General features: G+C 41.0%; 3 protein-coding genes, 1 long non-coding RNA gene and 1 other non-coding gene across 8 annotated transcripts; 2 read left to right on the plus strand and 3 right to left on the minus strand.

The window, feature by feature from the left end:
* Window positions 1-235: 235 nt before the first annotated feature.
* On the minus strand, window positions 236-307 carry Trnah-gug (transfer RNA histidin (anticodon GUG)). The gene has a single exon. It is a non-coding gene; the product is annotated as a tRNA-His (tRNA).
* Window positions 308-525: 218 nt separating this feature from the next.
* Window positions 526-2,825, plus strand: LOC136430888 (acyl-carrier-protein phosphodiesterase PptH-like). Its single transcript, XM_066421963.1, has 2 exons — window positions 526-824; window positions 1,170-2,825. Exons 1-2 carry the CDS (start codon window positions 605-607, stop codon window positions 1,883-1,885), a joined length of 936 nt encoding a protein of 311 aa, XP_066278060.1. The 5' UTR covers window positions 526-604; the 3' UTR covers window positions 1,886-2,825.
* Window positions 2,678-10,488, minus strand: LOC136430887 (V-type proton ATPase subunit B). Of its 2 annotated transcripts, XM_066421961.1 has the most exons (14): window positions 10,339-10,487; window positions 9,439-9,494; window positions 9,199-9,297; window positions 8,840-8,933; window positions 8,429-8,588; window positions 8,049-8,106; window positions 7,717-7,821; window positions 7,324-7,421; window positions 6,799-6,922; window positions 6,221-6,454; window positions 5,918-6,022; window positions 5,567-5,696; window positions 5,098-5,243; window positions 4,280-4,394 (listed from the first exon to the last, which is right to left on the minus strand). In XM_066421961.1, the coding sequence occupies exons 1-13, from the start codon at window positions 10,454-10,456 to the stop codon at window positions 5,098-5,100; spliced, it is 1,527 nt and encodes a 508-aa protein (XP_066278058.1). In that variant the 5' UTR covers window positions 10,457-10,487; the 3' UTR covers window positions 4,280-4,394. The 2 variants fall into 2 exon arrangements, with proteins under 2 accessions (XP_066278059.1, XP_066278058.1); XM_066421962.1 differs by lacking the exon at window positions 5,098-5,243 and having other exon boundaries at window positions 2,678-4,394; window positions 10,339-10,488.
* A 1,376-nt stretch (window positions 10,489-11,864) lies between these two features.
* On the minus strand, window positions 11,865-14,622 carry LOC136430892 (uncharacterized). Of its 2 annotated transcripts, XR_010754947.1 has the most exons (3): window positions 13,467-14,622; window positions 13,149-13,271; window positions 11,865-12,990 (listed from the first exon to the last, which is right to left on the minus strand). It is a non-coding gene; the product is annotated as an uncharacterized lncRNA (long non-coding RNA). The 2 variants fall into 2 exon arrangements; XR_010754946.1 differs by having other exon boundaries at window positions 13,149-14,622.
* An 11-nt stretch (window positions 14,623-14,633) lies between these two features.
* Window positions 14,634-18,565, plus strand: LOC136430891 (uncharacterized). 2 transcript variants are annotated; one of them, XR_010754945.1, is made up of 9 exons: window positions 14,634-14,818; window positions 14,965-15,032; window positions 15,381-15,505; window positions 15,696-15,805; window positions 15,927-16,025; window positions 16,149-16,241; window positions 16,437-16,537; window positions 16,775-17,175; window positions 17,326-18,565. XR_010754945.1 is itself a non-coding variant. In XM_066421965.1 (8 exons), the coding sequence occupies exons 1-8, from the start codon at window positions 14,716-14,718 to the stop codon at window positions 16,976-16,978; spliced, it is 903 nt and encodes a 300-aa protein (XP_066278062.1). In that variant the 5' UTR covers window positions 14,634-14,715; the 3' UTR covers window positions 16,979-17,258. The 2 variants fall into 2 exon arrangements, 1 of the variants encoding a protein (XP_066278062.1); XM_066421965.1 differs by lacking the exon at window positions 17,326-18,565 and having other exon boundaries at window positions 16,775-17,258.
* The last annotated feature ends 64 nt before the right edge of the window (window positions 18,566-18,629 follow it).

Here is an 18,629-nt window from a genome sequence, read left to right on the forward strand (position 1 = left end):
GGATTTTGAAAAAAAAAAACTGTCCACGGCTATCGAGATCACCGGTTAACATGGATAAACCATGTGCAGCTTTTACATGCAATGCTCGGCCCAAGAAGACGGAAAAAAAAGAAAAAAAAAAGATATAGAATAAAAGAGGGAAGACAACTTAAAAGCGAATTTTGCAATGTTTAAGTTTTATAAAAGAAAAAAAAACTTCGATCGCACTGCCGCGACAATACACTTCCACAGCGATTGCCGTGACCAGGATTCGAACCTGGGTTATTGCGGCCACAACGCAATGTCCTAACCACTAGACGATCACGGCGAGCTACATGCGATCATGGAGTGGCGAGGCGCCAATTAGGACTATGTACCTTCCTAAATCCGGTTTCTCAGATTGACGGCCTAATGATTGTCAACCGCAACCAATAACAAAGAAACGTTTTAAGTGTAACCTTAGATATAATACCAATAGGTTTGTAATACATTTAACTTTATTCTAACGACGGTTCGATACTTACGTAAGTTGTCACCCCCGTTTGAATGGGTTCGCTCAATACCCTTTGACCTGCAATCGAAAAGGAAGTAGCAGCAAGCCTGCTCCTTGGATCAGTTTCCTTCTATGAATCGCGTTGTCTCTAGAGCAATGTCTCGTATCTTGGCCATTTCGGATATTCATGTAGACTATCAGAACAACCTGAAGTGGGTAGAGAGCTGGCCGAGAGAGCGATATGTGCAGGACGTCTTGCTGCTGGCCGGGGACGTGACGGATAAGTTACCCCTGTTGGAATCCACTCTGAAAACTCTAGTCGGGAAGTTTCATAAGGTCTTCTATGTTCCAGGTACTAATGCAAACTCAGGGAATCATGATGTAGTCAAATATGATTGTACACCGAGATCCACATTTAATCTTTCAGTACCTTAATTGTTACGAAGTAGATTTTGTCATCATTATGCGCTTCTTGTTTTGAAGATTGGGCCTGTGAAATATTTTTCAGCTTTAGAACTAGCCGTGGCGACTCTTGCCAGTCTTGGGGAGCGTATTTTTCTTTAAAACTAACTTATACCAAGGAGGTTATATAACCTCCTTGCTTATACATCAGCTACCATATAATAAGAGTAACCACGGCTACTTGAAAACAAGTTAACAGTAATCAAACGGAGGTCTGTTTCCCTACCCCTAACAGGTAACCACGAATTGTGGATCAGAGACAAGAGTACCACTAAATTCACCTCAATTGACAAGTTCCACCAGATCCTGGACTTATGTGGCTCTCTTGGGGTCTTGACGAGACCAGACAAAGTCAGTACGTCAGATGGTGGGGAGGCATGGGTGGTGCCCCTGTTCTCCTGGTATGCCACCCCAGAAGAGGATGCAGAGGATTCCCTCTATTATTCTTCAACCTCCGAGGATGCTGATAAGAGTCATCTGATGTGGATGGACAACCACATGTGTGTCTGGCCAGAGGACATTGGTTCAAGATCCCAGTTCTTCGCCAATCAAAATGAAGAGATGATGACGGGCAGTTACGACGCTCCTATCATTTCCTTCAGTCATTTTGTGCCAAGGTTGGACCTTGTAGCTGCAACAGAGGAAGACAACAAAATGGTGGAGGAGGAAAGGAAGAGGCTGGGGCTTCCTCCTCTCAACGACAGGAAGCAGGGTGCGACAGTAGGCTTCAACTTCACTCGTTACGCTGGGTGTAAGAGGCTTGATGCTCAGATCAGGACACTTGGGTCTGCTGTGCATGTCTATGGTCATCAGCACAGGAACAGGGACAGGGTGCTGGATGGGGTGAGGTATGTGTCCCACTGTTTGGGGTACCACAGGGAGCAGCAGAATGGTCTCACCTGGGGAATTCAGCACTGGGAGGGACCCAAACAGGTGTGGCCAAAGACATGAGAGAAATCAAGATTTTGTCCACAGAACATCATTTTCTTTCTTCCACCTCAGTCATCTTGTCCTGTCTACCTCAGACATATAGATGTTACTGCAATACTGCTGTTAACTTTGTCTGTTTGTACAGTACTTACACAATGTACATGTTCTTGTATGTGTCTTTATGGTTTTATATTTGGGATATATGTAACATCGTAGAGCTCAAACTGGAATCTTCTTGAACCATTTTAGAGTAACAGTTTTAGTGTATATACAATTTTCACTTCAGTAGTTAATGTATAGTAATAACTCATTGCATGTACTATAATGTGTTTCGCAGATCTTACCAAGACCCGCTATCGCTATCTCAAGGATTTTATTTCCATACAAGCCAAGGTATAGCCTAATAACAACGTAGGAAAAGATCGCCATGTTGTAAAGTGTGTATAATATATTGAAAAGGTGTATAAGACTGAATTGTATACTGAATTGTATTATATTTTGCCAACAAGGACATAGTTGTTAAGATGTTGAGTTTCCCATGAAAATTGTTCAGGTAATTGACCATGTACTAAAACGAATACATAATACAGAAAAATTTAAATGCACCAACATGAAATTGTTTCGTGCTCTTGACTGATTCGGAAAAAAAAATTATCCAGTTGCTGAACTATTTTGGCGTGTCTTATTTCCTGGATGTCTAACCAGAATGTAACGTCTTCCCTGAATTTGTTGGCTCCTTCAGGCTCACTGCAGATCTGTATGGTGCAAGCTGCTGCCTTCACTATCAATATATACAATATCCATGACCAGAACTTCTCTGCATACTTTATTAGACTTTAGGTAGATCCAACATTTCTTTTACATTCATGTTATGACTATAAGTTATTACTACAAGTTATTGCTACAAGCACCTTCCTTACTGAACATTAACACATAGCTACAGCAAAAGCTGACATGAAAGTTGGGAAAAAGTACATCGGTGGACTGTTTGAGCATCGTTTCATATCATGTGTAGGGCAAATGACTTCAGTTATTGACAATGGAAAACTTTGTAGTGCACTCTGGATCATTTCTGATGTTCAGTGTCATTACATACACCATACATGTGCAGCATGTAGTACGTATCATCTCATATCCATGTCACTGGTGCAACTACCTTACCATTTCCAGCGGTCTAATCAACACTTTTCCTACTGACCTTGCACAGAAGGTAAAAACTTTCAGGTACACAGGAGACAGGCTTTCTGGTAGAGCCTGGTTTGCACATCTAATACTATTAGATGAATTACAAGAAACATTACAATCCTTAAATACCGTATGGTGCCAACTTTGCAGTGCCAAATTTTGCTTGATCCCAAAAAGTGAACAACTGTAGGAAAATACATTGAAAAGGTACATGTAGAAGATTGTGCAATACTTCAGTGTGAGGATGACCTTATATGAAAGAGTATACAGGCCTACACATCCCATCTACCACTTTTACCTGAGCTACATACTTAACACCATTACAAACAAGACATGACCAAATGTATTCATTTTGTCTTGTAAAAATGCTTAACATTACAGTAAGGACAGTACTAGTAATCAAACTATGACAAAAAGTGCATTGCAGGAATGATTGAGTTAGGAATAACACCATATTTTGCTCAAAAGCAGTTGTATCTTTTACTCATGCTGTTATCCCTTGTAATCTGGTACCTCTCAGTCTGGATAACTAACCCTTAGTTCTGACACATTAAAAGGGCTGTCTCTTTAGTCTTCCTTCAGGTCAGCATTTTGGTAGATAAGTTGTCTACTTAAATTCAGAACACCAATATTTTGATATGCAGTTGAATCTAAGCAAAAAGACTAATCAAGATTCATATTTAGTCCTTCTTAAACTTACAAATATTTAATGAACAGTTTCAACTGCTGGATTGGAAGATCACATTCAATCAATACAGGATTATGAGTTTGACTTGGTAGAAATATACAAACAAAAACATGCTTTTTAAAACAACTTTCATATACCACTGATACAAAACATCCATTACATCATAGTCACCATCTACTTATCTAGGTTGTACCCACAATGTAGTGCATTAGAATATATTCACATTTTGATTAAAGTTGACGTAGGCTTTCTTTTATTAGCTAAATTTCACCTCTAACTTAACCAGCAGTATTTCTCTACTGAATACCCTGTGGTATATCTTGTCAAGAGCAATGAATTCACAGCTGCAATATCTTTCTCTTACAGACAAATCACAATCATATACGCAAGTACTACTGATGCCATATCTAGAACTATTCCACGTTTTTACTCTAGGGTAAGAGCTGCAAGAGCTTCCTGGAATAAATAATTGCTGACAATGGACATGATTGTTCTTCTGTGGTGGAGAGGCATGAATCTAAGTACGCCGGCTGTCCCTGGGGTAGTATTCTGCCAGGATGTTGGTGGGAATGCGTTTCAACATCTCCTTTGGGAAGATCCGTAGCAGGGACCAGCCGATGTCTAGAGACTCGAAGATGGTTCGATTCTCGTAGGGACCTGAGAACAGATCAGAAGAGTGATTAGTTTTCTACCTGTAGGCTAAAGCTTCTGGGACCACGGCCCAGGCCCAAATTAATGTAGATACTTACCTCTCTATGTCACACTGTTATACACCCCTGTTATACATCAGTAGCGTACTGTTATGTACATGTACCAGGATTCCTTACTTTCTTAGACCAAAAGTCTAAAAAATTAAGGAATCATCATGGTTTGGCCTGAGCTATTTCTTCACACTGAAAAGCCCTACAGGCTTACTGGTGGCAAAGATGGCAAAAACGTTTGATCATGAGTAAAGATTGTAGACTGCAGGCGGGTGAGGATATAACAGCCACCCCTATCTGTCAGGGTCTGAAGTCACCTCAGGCATCCCTTATTGCTAGAAAAAAATCCCTCATGTAAATGTACATGCAGTGTAAGTAAATATAACACACATGCAGGTCACAGGTTTTCCCTTGAAACAACAATGATCCTGTGAAGATAGATAGTTGAGTTATCAACATATTGAGACAGTATCAGACAGTTAAATGATTTACATTTGATGCTACAAGTTTGCAGCTGTAAGTTTAATACCTCCTATATTAGACATCTCCTTCCTCTTTCTAATTGTTTTTAATTCTATACTAAGGCTTACAAGGGGAATTTCACCTCATCTGTGAAGGTTAAGATGACAACCCCCTTGTAAACCACCACCATGCTTCACCTAGTTTGCTGTTGCTCTGGCATCTCGAGGGTAGAACTCATTGAGAGTTTTCTCAGGTATTCGCTTCAGCATTTGCTTGGGGAAAATGCGAAGGAGGCTCCATCCAATGTCCAAGGACTCATAAATGGACCTGTTGTCATACGGTCCTGAGAGGGGGGTAAGTGGAACATTATGGATGCTTGTACTTCATTCAGAAAAAAATAGCTAAAGGTAACATAAAGTTCAGTAGAAAGGTCAACATAATGAGGGGCCAAAATAAGTAGGGTACAGTACAAGCAGTGTACACTGTTTCCTTGATTATCCTACTTTCCCTATCAGCAAAATTGAATATAACATTCAGAAAGAAATGGTTGTGTTTTCATGGCTTTTAGGGGGCTGAACTGTTCACCTTTCTGGAACTAACGAGTACTTCCAGATTTCCACTTCTGAAACAGTGAACCTCTTCACATTTCAAGATCAGATGACGTACCTTGGTTGATGAAGTTCTTCTCAAACTTGCTGAGGAACTCCAGGTAGAGTAGATCATCAGGGGTGAGGGCCTCCTCTCCTACCACAGCCTTCATGGCCTGGACATCTTTACCAATGGCATAGCAGGCATACTGGAAACACAAGGCATAAGGATCAACTACAAGCTTCCTGTAAGAACACATCCAACGGGCATGTACAACGAACTGCCTTAAGCAAGTAAGCAACAAGTACCAATACAATACACTTCCCATGGCATAGCTAGGACACAAGGCACAGGAACTGGTCAACAAGAAAACACAGAATACTGCATTGCTCTCAGATTAAAGGAGAATTCTGTGATTTTCTTACGTACCAGCTGATTGGAGACATCTGCATGGTCCTTCCTCGTCATCCCCTCCCCGATGGCCGACTTCATTAAACGGGACAGCGAGGGCAGCACGTTGATGGGCGGGTAAATCTACATAGTAAAAAAAGGGTTACAATATAAGAGGAAACTTAACTTTGCCCTACGTCAAAACTTTTCTTTCAAGCAGCTGTTGTAACTAAGAATCAAAACGGCTTGCTTAACAACAATTTCTTTTTTTGTAGTATTGCACCAAAAATTGCACATCAATGACAGGCTGGACCAGGCTATTGTAACAAGAAGACTGTATACCTGTCTGTTGTGAAGCTGTCTCTCCACATAGATCTGTCCCTCTGTGATGTACCCTGTGAGGTCAGGGATGGGGTGGGTGATGTCGTCGTTAGGCATGGTGAGGATAGGGATCTGTGTGATGGAGCCGTTCCTGCCGTCCACACGGCCAGCACGCTCGTAGATGGTGGCCAAGTCCGTGTACATGTAGCCTGGGAAACCCCGACGACCCGGCACCTCCTCTCGGGCAGCTGACACCTGAGACATGGACAATAACAATAAGATTATTCAGGCTTTTGATATCAAGTTACCATCTCGACAAGTCTACAATTGGAATAACTCCAAAGCTTTTAGAAGCTAGTTTCAAATGATACAGAAATTTCAATGTAATGATAAAGCCTACCTTTATCACAATTCTCATATTAGACATTAAAAAAAAAAAACAGACCATACAAAAAAACAAGATATACAAGTAAATTTGGACTGTCTTCTGTACAGTAGATCATAAGAATCTGATTATGCTAGGTACATGTACATGAAATGACAAGTTATGATTTGAAAACTTATTTCCGAGTGAGTTTTCCAACATTATCCCAACCCACCTCTCGCAGAGCCTCAGCATATGAGCTCATGTCGGTGAGGATGACCAACACGTGCTTCTCACACTGGTACGCCAGGAACTCCGCAGTCGTCAGGGCCAGGCGAGGTGTGATGATACGCTCAATACTGCAGGGGAAAACGCAAGAGTGTTGACATGCCAGGGGTATTTCAGATTTTGATAAAGGTTTACAACTTAAGCAGTTATAAATTACATGATATCCAAGAACTGTTTCGTCAAATAGTTTTGGAAAAAATCTTTATCACTAAAACAGATAGGCTTAATAAATCCAGGATGAGATTCTCAGAAGAGACCTAGAAATTGACAAATGTAGCCCACCCTTTATATATTTAGTTCAGTATCATAGAATGATAGCTTGATGACTCTTGATCATTTTTAGGTATGTTGTTCTATGGTCCCGGTAGGACATCGTGGTTCTAGAGCCCTTTATGCAAATTTATGCAAACGAGGTAGTTTAGCCATGAATTGAGAATAAGGAATACATGTATTTTGTTGATTGTATACTCACGTTGGATCATTGGCCAGGTTGAGGAAGAGACAAACGTTCTCCATGGAACCATTCTCCTCAAAATCCATCTTAAAGAAGCGGGCTGTCTCCATGTTCACCTGAAACAGACAGGTTGAACAGATACTGTAGGAAGTAGTCTTTTACAGTAACTTAGGTCTCCTATAGTTAAATTGCCAAGTAATGAAAACATCTACATGGATCCAGATAAAATTTCTCTCAGTGATTTTTAGACTCCCCTGTAGAAGTAACTGTCTTTTGGCGTATCTCCTGTAGAAGTCATTACATTAAACTGCATCCAGCATGATGAGTAGCAATCAGCTGAACGTTAGTGAGACAAAGTTGTGCTACATTGAATAATCATTAGACATTAATCACACAGTTGACCAGACTTACTCCCATGGCAGCAAAGACGATGGCAAAGTTGTCTTCATGATCATCGACGATGGACTTTCCTTGCTTTTTCACCAGACCTCCCTGTCGGCAGATCTGAGCTGCAATCTGGACGGACAATGAAACTGTCAATCAGAAGATACTAACAGTGGTACATGTTTTCATTTTACATGGAAAGGAAATAACTATTGCTTCTTTAGGTTCTGACATTATGTGTATCTGACATATAATCACAAGGTCCTTTTACAATGTACTCTGTAATATGCAATAGCAACACTTTGCATTGACTCTAGAGCAATATATGCCACAGGGGTCTAATCCTGACTTTTCCTTACCTCATTATGAGGCAACCCGGCAGCTGAGAAGATTGGAATCTTCTGACCTCTGGCAATGCTGAAAGGTCAAAGAACAAACAACATGACCCTTGAACCATGACCTGCATGTTTATCCCTTAGAAAGCAGGACCACACAAAAACACAACCTATAGCTATGAGACTGTCCAATTGTATAGCTATATACTGTCTTGATAAGGTCTATAAGGTTGTGTACCAAAGCAAACTATGTTGACTTAATTTACAAACTTGATGAAACTATTTACATATGTTAAAGAAATTGTGTATTTGTGACCAAATCTGGATTTGTAACTCAGACTGCTAATATTGAGGTGCTAACAACCCTCCCTTCCCCCCCAAAAAGCCCCACACCCCTCCCTCACCTGTTCATACAGTCTATAGCTGATATGCCAGTCTGGATCATCTCCTCGGGGTAGATACGTGACTGTGGGTTGATGGGCTGACCCTGGATGTCCAGGTAGTCCTCAGCAAGGATGTTAGGTCCCTTGTCTATGGGCTTCCCTGAGCCGTTAAACACACGACCTACCAAGGGGTGGGGAAAGGTGTGCTGTCAGGATCTTAAGATTTAAATATGATTCAAGATGCCACTATGCGAGTGAACATGTTGAGTGACGATGAACATAATTCTTTACATTGTCCACATACATGTATTGCCGTTAGTATGTAGATGTCTTTAGCAGACTCTCACACATAAGTGTACTGGCATATGTTTGATGCCAAATGGCGCCCACAGAGGACTTGAACTTGCTGTAAACACCAGAGCCAACACTTACCCAACATGTCCTCCGACACAGGCGTACGCAGGATGTCTCCTGTGAACTCACAGGTGGTGTGTTTGGCATCAATGCCCGATGTCCCCTCAAATACCTGTCCAACAGCAATACAAAATATAACATTACTGTTTTATAACCATGGATTTTCAAACACTTTTCCAGTTTGTAAAATAATAATGACACAAGCTATATCTTAAAGAGCCAATGAGATGCTTTTTCTAACTTGCAAACACTGAACACATCTTTTTTCTATTGCCATGCAGAAGACGTCTTGCTTTTCAATGTAGATAATGTTTTGGCATGGTTTTTTGACTGTGAAGAGTGAAAGTGGGCACACAGACAAGGATGCGACCCCTGACCTGGACTACAGCCTTTGACCCGCTGACCTCCAACACCTGACCACTACGAATGGAACCATCGTTCAGCGTCAGATGGACAATCTCTGCATACTTGGGGAACTGTAACAAAAACAATATAGCATTAACCACATCATCTGTCAAACATTATCTTTTATAGAAACAGTACCTTGTATGCATATATTTCTCTTCCATATTCTGATGAACTTCAAATGGAAAATTTCAGAATTTGTCGTCACCAACCTTCACATCATCCAGAATAACTAGGGGACCATTCACTCCTGTCACTGTCTTGTATGCTGGAAAGAGAGATGGACAGAAAACAAATCAGCACACCTTAACTGAAGCAAACCCACACACTGCAGGAATCAGGCTTTAGCTGGCCACACGTCTATTTTGTGGTGAGCTGTTAGTGTTACAATCATCTTTGGGCATAACAGGCGTTTGCCAAAGGAAGTTGTGCACCGCGATGGTACACAGGTTAACGTTACATGTAATGCCATGAAGGTCAGTAAAAATCTTTGAAGGGTGTGGCACATCTGGAAATGACCTTTCCCTCACTAGAAAGCATGAAGTGGCCATGAATGGTCACTTCATGCATCTGTGGTTTAATATCAATGCAAGAGGTGTGAGAATGAAGGACAAACATCACATGCAAAGTGATTAATTATTCAATCAGTGTTTTCCCTTAGGGAGTGGAGACGCTACATAATTTTACATAAAACATATTTCACCAAACCAAACCTCCTTGACCAAACTCAACTTAATGTCAGAAACACGCAACTATAAAGGAATCACTCAAACATTCAACTGTAGAAGACAAAATATTTGGAAGATCATAAATCATTTGAACTGCCTTCCCAGGAAAATACTTTTACATAATTCTATCAATTTCAACTACCTAAACACAACACAATTTTAAACATGGACGTCTTCCTATCAAACAAGCTAAATTTTTGTACTTTGAACAAAATTTTACATGTATCAGAATAAAAAGGGATCTCTGTTGTGTGTGCTGAATGCTCGTCACGTCAGGGTGCACAGGTGACCTGAAGGGCTCGCCCCCCTCCCACCCTACACATAATTTTCAGCCATGTCACAAGTCCCCTCCGTCTCTAATTTTTCTCGGCAAAGGCTACTTACTGAGCCTGGGCTGCGAGTGGTAGTTCCTGGTGATGGCCATTGTGTGTTCCCTGGCCATGCGGATGTCGTTGGTGGGAGGTGTGCTCCCCAAGTCCATCAGATCTCCCATAGCCGACATCTTGGTAATATCATGTGATGAGCCGGTGTGTGACGCTGACGTCAGAACGAAAAACTGCAGTTTTATAAACTTCCGCTAGAGTTCGTGCGTGCATAGGCTGTCAGATCCTGTCAGCGCAAGGTGAAAAACTACGGGAAAGTTCATGCAAGATATTCTCGATATGCATGAAATGCGGTATTTTGTTTGTTTTGCTCTTCAGCATGTTCCTATTGTCAGTATGTCAGTTATACGTCGATGAAGGTTAGACATCCAGGTAATAAGATACGCCAAAAGTAGTTACTCAAGGCAAGCAACTGGATATGATTTTGGAAACGGTCAGACGTTTCAAGTAGCATCCACTACTTTTCCTCAGTGACACTGAGCAATATTTTGAACAGCAGGTTTTTAGCATGCAAAAAATCTTAGTTATCTAACTGATGGATATGAATTAGACATAACAATCACTTTAAGTAGTAACGTTTCTAAGTTAGTTACAACGGCGGATAACTATCGTTGATTCGCGATTAATCGATTTTCAACATTTCAACAGCTCTAGTTTGGGCAGGCCACCTCTTTCCAATTAAAGGTGCCCTAAGCAATATTAGGGCACTGAAAGTCACATATTGAAAATCAATCTTTTTCTGATTTCTATCCATAGCAAGTTTAGATAACACTATCCCATCGCATATCGACCATCATGGAGCAAAAATGCAATGTCTTTGTGTGGTGGGAATTCATTGAAAATCTAAGCACTTGGAGGCCAGCCATCATTTCAAATCTTCCGAACATGCACGATTCTGACCGATAAGTCCCGAACGCTTCCGAAGAAATAAGCATGTGGTCATGGCTCAATGTGCTTGGGCATTGTGACGTCACGCGGCCGGAAGTTACCGAAAATTGTCGACAGAAAACGGTTACGGCTGGATTCTGGGATGATTTTGGGGGGGGACCCAATAAATAGAATACTCCTTTTGTGGCTTGCTTCTGTGCTATTTCTTAACGCCCAAAATATAAAATGATGATGCAGATGTGCTAATATGGGGAAGTAAATGTCAATTTCAACTTCACTAAACAGAATGGTTTTCTCCAGAATATTTCAAGTTTTACCCCCTGAAATCGCTTAGGGCACCGCATCTGGCATCTGGCGCTTCAGCCCGAGCGCATTTTGCCCCTACACACTGTCGCCCTTGGGACCAGGCTGTGGCGGGAGCGGAAAATTTGCTTCAGACAGCTACAGTGTTAATCACAACAATTTGTCTCAAGCGAGGGTCCTCTGTGTAGACTGACCTAGAAAAGTCACATAGGCCATGTCTCCCCTTTCTTCAATACTGTGCAGCAATTTGACCACAAAACATTGCTTCAATCGAGGAGTAACCATCTTTGTAGTGTTGTTTTTTTCTCTTGACTGGAAAAATACATGTACTGCAGCTGTAGTTCACAAACATTTTTATTTACATACAGACAAATACCTGTTGTCTTCACCACAATCTACACCCACACTTTTACACATGGAGCTTGTATATATAAAGTCATTAGAAATATGTGTGGCTAATTCTGTTATACTAAAGGTCCTATATTAGTTATATAATGAAGTATCTTGGTTCTTGAACAATGATAAAGTCTTACTTATAAGATCCATATCCACACAGTCAAAAGTTACACCATGTAAGGACAGTAAAGAGAGGTTATTTTGTGTCTAAAATGTTACCTTCTTGAGAAAGACAACCAAAGTTTAGAAATCAAATATTTACACAGAGTTACACAGATGTATTCAAGACTAGGTTTTATAGACCTGTGGACGTTTTACATCCTTGAAACAAGTTTGCAACAAAGTAATGAACAGGAAATATTTACAGGTTACAACATTATACATGTAATTAATAGTACAAAACAATATGTTATAATGATAAGCTACAGTCATTATGTGTCAACAATTCAGCTAATATTATAGATGGCCAGTTCATTACTGGAATAATTGTAGCAACAATACATTGATGGCAGTTTGTCTAAAAGTACAATCATCACAATATCAAGTAGCTAATATTAATAAATCTGATAGTCGACTGTATTCTGAAGTATAAACAAAAAGAACAGAACAGTGCAAGCAAGTTAGAATCTTCTTCAGAGCTTTCTGTGAACTGATTTACGCTATATCTTACTTAGAAGAATTTATGGTCCATGTACGGAACCCTAGGTAAATTTGGGTACAGCTGGCGAACCTGGCCTATGACACAGTCTGGCATGATCTCTCTGACACTCTCCTTACCAGGACTGTGTCTACCACGAACCCAGCAGTTGTTGTCGTCTAAACCATCCAGGTATGCTTGCCACAGTCTATTCTTTTTGTCTAAATACCTTGAGTCATACCATGCACAGCGGTCACTCAGTAATTTCCAATACTTTTTGTACAGATTCTTACGAACTGCCGAGTTGTTGTTACTAGGCGGGTTTCCAATCCCCAGCCATCTCTGAGGTCTAGCTGTGATACATGGATCACAGAAGCAGTGCTGGCATTCTGTGGCCGATCTAGGTTGGTTGGATGTGGACATGGTTGGCTGGAAGACATGTAGAGACACAGTCATATTATTGAAGATGTCTTGGATCAAACTCACCTTCCTAAACATTTTTTTGTACATAGCAATGGCCAGTCACCACTGACATGACAGATGCCTCAGAATGAGGAATACTGTGCTACATCAAGAATTGCATTTACCTCAGGCTGATTTTGTGAAACTGCTGTGGCCTCAGCTGGGTCTGGAGTTGGTTGGCTCTGTGTCAGTGTACTATCCTGATCTTGACCTGGAGCTGACTGTACGTGATCTTGTCCCTCTGTCTCCTTGAACACAAGACACATGGCATACTATTATTAGGGAAAGTTGTTATATAATGATTCTGTGTAATAGTCCATTTTTCCTGGGATCTAGGAACAAGTTCTCTTTTCAAATGTAAAACATATCAAAGAACTCCAAGATATGGCAAAAGAAATTCATAACAAACTTTGTCATCATGATTTTTTAGAACATCTACTAACCGGGATGTCTTCATCTCTGCATGATCGCCGTGTTTTCTTCCTGGCTGGCTGGTTGCCTGCTGACCCTCTGTCAGTTGAAGGAGTGGGGTAAGGGTGTTCAATCAGATCCCATCCACTGTGCCCAAACAGGGCCCGAATGACCATTTCCTGCTCTTCAGTGACTTCTAGGCACCAAAACTTTGTGGTATTCTCAGCCATTTTTGCCCTTTGTGCAGTGTTCTTGAGTTGACCTCAGTTAGAGTGCCCGCCCACAAGGGAAATGACCAAATACAGCCAGTGCTCACTCGGGTTCACAGTGTGCTCCTAGTACATGTACATGTGTAACCCTAGAAGGCATCATTCTGGGGCTACTTACATGTATCTCCCAAAGGCTTACAGCGCGCGCCTATTTCAAACCGTCAAATGGTAAGGCAGAAACATGGAGGTACCTGCTACACCTTCATGTTCTGATCAGTCTATTCCACAACCTCTCTGCTATCGCGATCCAAATGCACTACCGAGAAGGCCAAGGCCGTCTGATGCCCCAGCAGCCAAGAAGGCCAGAAATGATGCCTATCGAGCCAAGAAGAAGGAAAATCGGGCCAGTTTGTCCCAAGAAGAGTTGGCAGCTTCCAAACAGGATGGCAAGGTAACTTTCACTGCACCAAATCTCGTGGAGAAGAACAAGCTCATGACAATGATGCATAACATCAAGGCCAACATCGGACCATCCCGGTCATCGCAGGAAAGGAATTTTGCAGTCCTGAAGGAGGTGTTCACATTCTACATCCAGCATCATTCTCCAAGCACCTTCAGTCAGATGGCAGAGGGTGGGGCCTCTCCATCATTCCCATCCATGGAGATGAAGAAGGAGGACAGCACACAGCAAATCGTTTTGCTGACTCCAAAGAAGGTGACTGACCTCCTTGCTCTCACGGAGGTGCACTTGCGCACATGCAGAGGAAGTGTCCACATGGAGGAGGATATTGGGATGGATGGGCATGTGGGAATATGCACCTTCCTTTGCACTGCATGCCCTTGGTCGGGACGGTGGAACACCTCGCCAAAGTTACCTAACAACCGCTTCCTTGTGAATGACAGGTGAGTCTTTTTTAGACAAATGACTACCGGGTATATGTCATGGATAGTAGCACTGAAGACGTAAAATCAATCAATTTACAACTTTCCTTTGGTCTCTATGGATGTGGAGGTTATTTCAAGTCAACTTTTTTTCAAACATTTAATCTGAATACAATTTATCTCTTGTAGGATGCTCCATGGAAGTTTTACCAGCGGCATACTGACGATTCAGTATGAAAAACTCTGCTCCGCAGCAAACATCGGCGTGGTAAAAGAAGAGGACAAGAATGTTGGTAAGAACATAATTCATAATACAACATCAATACTGCTAGTGAAAATCTTTATCCTGCATGGGTTAGTAATGCGAGAGATTATCCATATGTACTGTCAGGATTAACCGTGAGAATTTGAACAGTATTTCTTTTTATCACTTCCTTAGTACTGGATGAATACAAAGTGGTCGTAGAGGAGCTGGCAGCAGAATCCATGGATAATGCACTGGAAGAGGTATGTGGTACTATATCATTGATTTTTCCCTTTATAAACTTTATTCTATTCCTTCATCCAAATGAAAGGAAAAGGAATTTTTGCTTCTTGTTTTTGCTGTTCTGAAATGCAGCATTGCCATAGTCTACTACATTTCTAAGTCACTCTGCTTTTTTTGTCTGTAGAACTGGGAGGCTCAAAAGTCAGACGGTGAATGAATGAATGTAAAGTGTAAAGCTGACTGTCATCTGTCTGGACTGTATAGAAATCATCATATCTTGTAATCACTGATAAAAGGGAATATAAGATTCTAAAGGAACTTGCGACAACTGTGATTTGATTGACATATCAATTATTCATCTATCTTAGGAAATCACTGGGAGCGTCCTTGCAGAAGATGATGAAAACTTCCATGGGATAAAAGTCCTGTCTGATGCCCGCCACTGTTGGCGCAAGAACGCCTACAATTCTGATGTCGTCTTTCTGGGTCACATGTGAGTAAAGCTAATTAATAGTCACTATAATTCAATATAAAAAGCTACACGAAAAAAAATTATCATGTACTTTAGTTTGTTTAGATTTGGAAAGCTTATAATATAATGTAATTGAACTTCAGGAGTTTTAGGCCTCAGACACAGAGGGTTTACATTTTGTGATTTTTTTTTTGTATTGCTGTTGGTCTAGAACACACAGGGTGATCCGCCATGTTCTCGTGACTAAGGAGGACGAGCCAGTGTCACAGAACCATGAGACATTTGGAACAAGGCGGTTCTATGAGTGGGCTGATGCCAGAGGTATGCAACATTTCCAGTATGTATACCATAAGTATGGTAAATGAAGAAATGAAAGTTTGAACAATGAACAATGTGACAAGAAGAGTCGTACATTTACATACATCAATGATTGTGTATACAGGGCTTAGCATCCATCTGCATGGCCACGACAGAAACATGTCCGTGAACAGTTTGGTGAAGGAACGGCAGTACACAGACAATGGCAACGACACATGGCATGGTATGTTACTCATCTTTTATTTCTGGTAACTTTGGCAATTCGTTTTGTTATTTTATGAGCCTTTGAACAAGAATTAGGATTTTACTAATGCCACTGGACTGACCCATTCCATTATACCTTTAGCTACGAAGAACTTGGCAAAATCCTTTGCTAAGGTAGCCAAGGGGACAATTGTCAATCGTGGAAGGACCTGGCACCCGGAACTCTCTGACAAAGGTTTGTGGATTATACCTTAGAACTTGCATTATCTGCCCTATACATTGTATATGAGTATGACTGTGTAACCACTCACTCCGTGTTTGGGAGGAATTACAGATTATAACGGGCCCCCTGTCATATCTAGCGGTATTTTTATTAGATGCATCGTTGAAGGTGTTGAAATTGAACATATGCTGTGTTATATGATTGCAGGTGCAGGTGTGAAAACACACTTCTACTGGTCAATGAAAACCTGCAACGGTGACCCAGATCTTCTGCAGTCTCGTCTGGACAACATTGTCAGGCACTACCAGGTAACTTGAGATACGTAAGACTATACAGAGGTGTTCCAATTTTATGGCCAGCAAAAGTCTGCTCACTGTACTTGTTGAAAACAGCTAGGGCACTTTCCTCAGTACTGTGAACTGTATGTACTCACAGTACACAGTGCCTGTCAGGACAACTCGTCAGATGTCTGAGTGTGATACTAGCTGGTAGAAATTCTTTTCTATTATTTCCAGCAATGAAATACATGTCACGTCTCTTTTCAGAATGACCACCGGAACTGCTTTGCAGGGAATGGCCAGTACAGGGGAGCCAGGTGTAGGACGGACCCAAACTACCTGCCACAACGAACCACACTGAGAGATCCTGTAGCTATACAGCTCATGACGCAATGGATAAGAGACACACAGATCTACAAAAATCCTCTGGACTATGCACACGTAAGGGAATTCACAGTTTCACATGGATGATTTGCTTTTATGAGTACACGTGTGTTGCAGAAAAAAATGTGAAAGCAAAATGTAAAGTCTTCAATTTTATATTCCAGTGTGTAGACACCCACTACGTGGAGTCCTTCAACAATAGCTTGCTCCAATACCACGACAAGCGAATTGTGTTTGGAAAGGACCAGTATTCCATGCGCAGCTACCTCGCCGTCCTGGACTGGGTAAGACTTTAAAAATGTTTTTGTGTGAATGAAACAGATATAATGCTGGAGGTAACGTGTTATATTATAATATTTCTGATTAGAGTAAAAGGACAATATTTCTGTACCAGATATTCCCTCTTGTTCATTCTTCCTATTATTACATTGCAGAATGAACATGTTGACAGAGAATATACATCCATAACAAGGAGACAATCTGCCACCAACCCCAGAGCTGTGGAGGGGCACAAAGTTCTCAAGAGGAAAGGCAACAACTTCAAGGCCACCATCTGGGACACTTTCATGGACACAATCTTCCCTGCCGTCAACTGATCAATATCTTTTTACCGTTTCTTCCCTATTTGCATAGCAATTCATATCTTTATGGAAAACAGGTTGAGTAATTGTTTTTGGCTGATCAAATTTGTTTGTATTTTTTTGTGTGAGTTTAGGATTCAGTCATTGAATCACTATATCTTTTTCTTATTTCATGAATGTTGAGACACTGATTATATATTTATGTATTAGGCCAGATTGTTTGTCACCTCTCATAATTCTTATGGAAGAGGTGGGTATAACGTTTATGATAGTCTGATTGTCAGGATTTGGAATTGTGTTACTTTTTTTGGCCCATGGTACATTCTAGGTTACTATCATGATACTTTAGAAATGGAGATTATTTCAGGGGCTATAATGATTTTTTTTCTAAATGAAACATATGAAGTAACAGGATTGGCTCTATGATTTACAACATGACTACATGAAGAATAACCTTGTCTAGATTTGGAAGTGTGTGCCTTTAGTATTACTATTGGAACTATGTCTGTTTCAATCATGTGTGTAAATAGAAACTGCCAATGTTTGTAAATAAATCACTGTGCAATCTTGCCTTGCTAATCATGTATTCAGCTTCCTGAATTGTTCAGGATGACACATTGACCATGTCTCAAACTCCTATACTTCTCACAAAGTGTCGATATTAGAGCTATGTTATACTGGTAAGATCAAATGCATAGATAGAGGGCACAGTGTCAGCGCATAGGCGAATATATGTATTCAAGTACAAGTGTTATGTCAATGGTTTATGCTTATCTAGCATTCTTCTACACAAGGCTGTGTAGAACTTCTCTTATTGCTGTACAGTTATGGTATACGTATCGTATCAAATAAAGAAACACATTTCTGTTACTGGTAGGCCTTTTTTTACACACGCAGCCGTGTTGGTACATCAGTCTGTAGGTCTAGCTGCAACTGGCCTCTTTACCACAGTCCCAGAGCACAGATAGAATTTCCACTTTACCAACAGCCACCGGCCAGGCAAGTCAGCCTGAGGTCTCTTGCAGGGTTGGGGATTAGCAATTACTATGCCTGTCAATTAAACATTTTGTCTCAGCCTGAGCGCAAGATTCGGGTTTAATTAACGTTAACCTTATAGAGATTAGTCCATGCGAATTAGCGCTCCCCTAAAACAATAA

This window comes from Branchiostoma lanceolatum, chromosome 3, assembly GCF_035083965.1.
Source record: "Branchiostoma lanceolatum isolate klBraLanc5 chromosome 3, klBraLanc5.hap2, whole genome shotgun sequence".
NCBI lineage: Eukaryota > Metazoa > Chordata > Leptocardii > Amphioxiformes > Branchiostomatidae > Branchiostoma > Branchiostoma lanceolatum.

What these genes read in the sequence shown, in the direction of transcription:
- LOC136430891 (XM_066421965.1), top strand. Translation starts at nt 14,716, where the DNA reads ATGCTCCATGGAAGTTTTACCAGCGGCATACTGACGATTCAGTATGAA. An exon ending in AGAAGAGGACAAGAATGTTG is followed by an intron (nt 14,819 to 14,964) that starts GTAAGAACATAA and finishes TCACTTCCTTAG; the next exon opens with TACTGGATGAATACAAAGTG. An exon ending in CCCGGAACTCTCTGACAAAG is followed by an intron (nt 16,242 to 16,436) that starts GTTTGTGGATTA and finishes ATATGATTGCAG; the next exon opens with GTGCAGGTGTGAAAACACAC.
- LOC136430888 (XM_066421963.1), top strand. Translation starts at nt 605, where the DNA reads ATGAATCGCGTTGTCTCTAGAGCAATGTCTCGTATCTTGGCCATTTCG. An exon ending in TAAGGTCTTCTATGTTCCAG is followed by an intron (nt 825 to 1,169) that starts GTACTAATGCAA and finishes TACCCCTAACAG; the next exon opens with GTAACCACGAATTGTGGATC.
- LOC136430887 (XM_066421961.1), bottom strand. Translation starts at nt 10,456, where the DNA reads ATGTCGGCTATGGGAGATCTGATGGACTTGGGGAGCACACCTCCCACC. An exon ending in GCTATAGACTGTATGAACAG is followed by an intron (nt 8,107 to 8,428) that starts GTGAGGGAGGGG and finishes TTGACCTTTCAG; the next exon opens with CATTGCCAGAGGTCAGAAGA. An exon ending in CCGGGTTGCCTCATAATGAG is followed by an intron (nt 7,822 to 8,048) that starts GTAAGGAAAAGT and finishes TTGTCCGTCCAG; the next exon opens with ATTGCAGCTCAGATCTGCCG.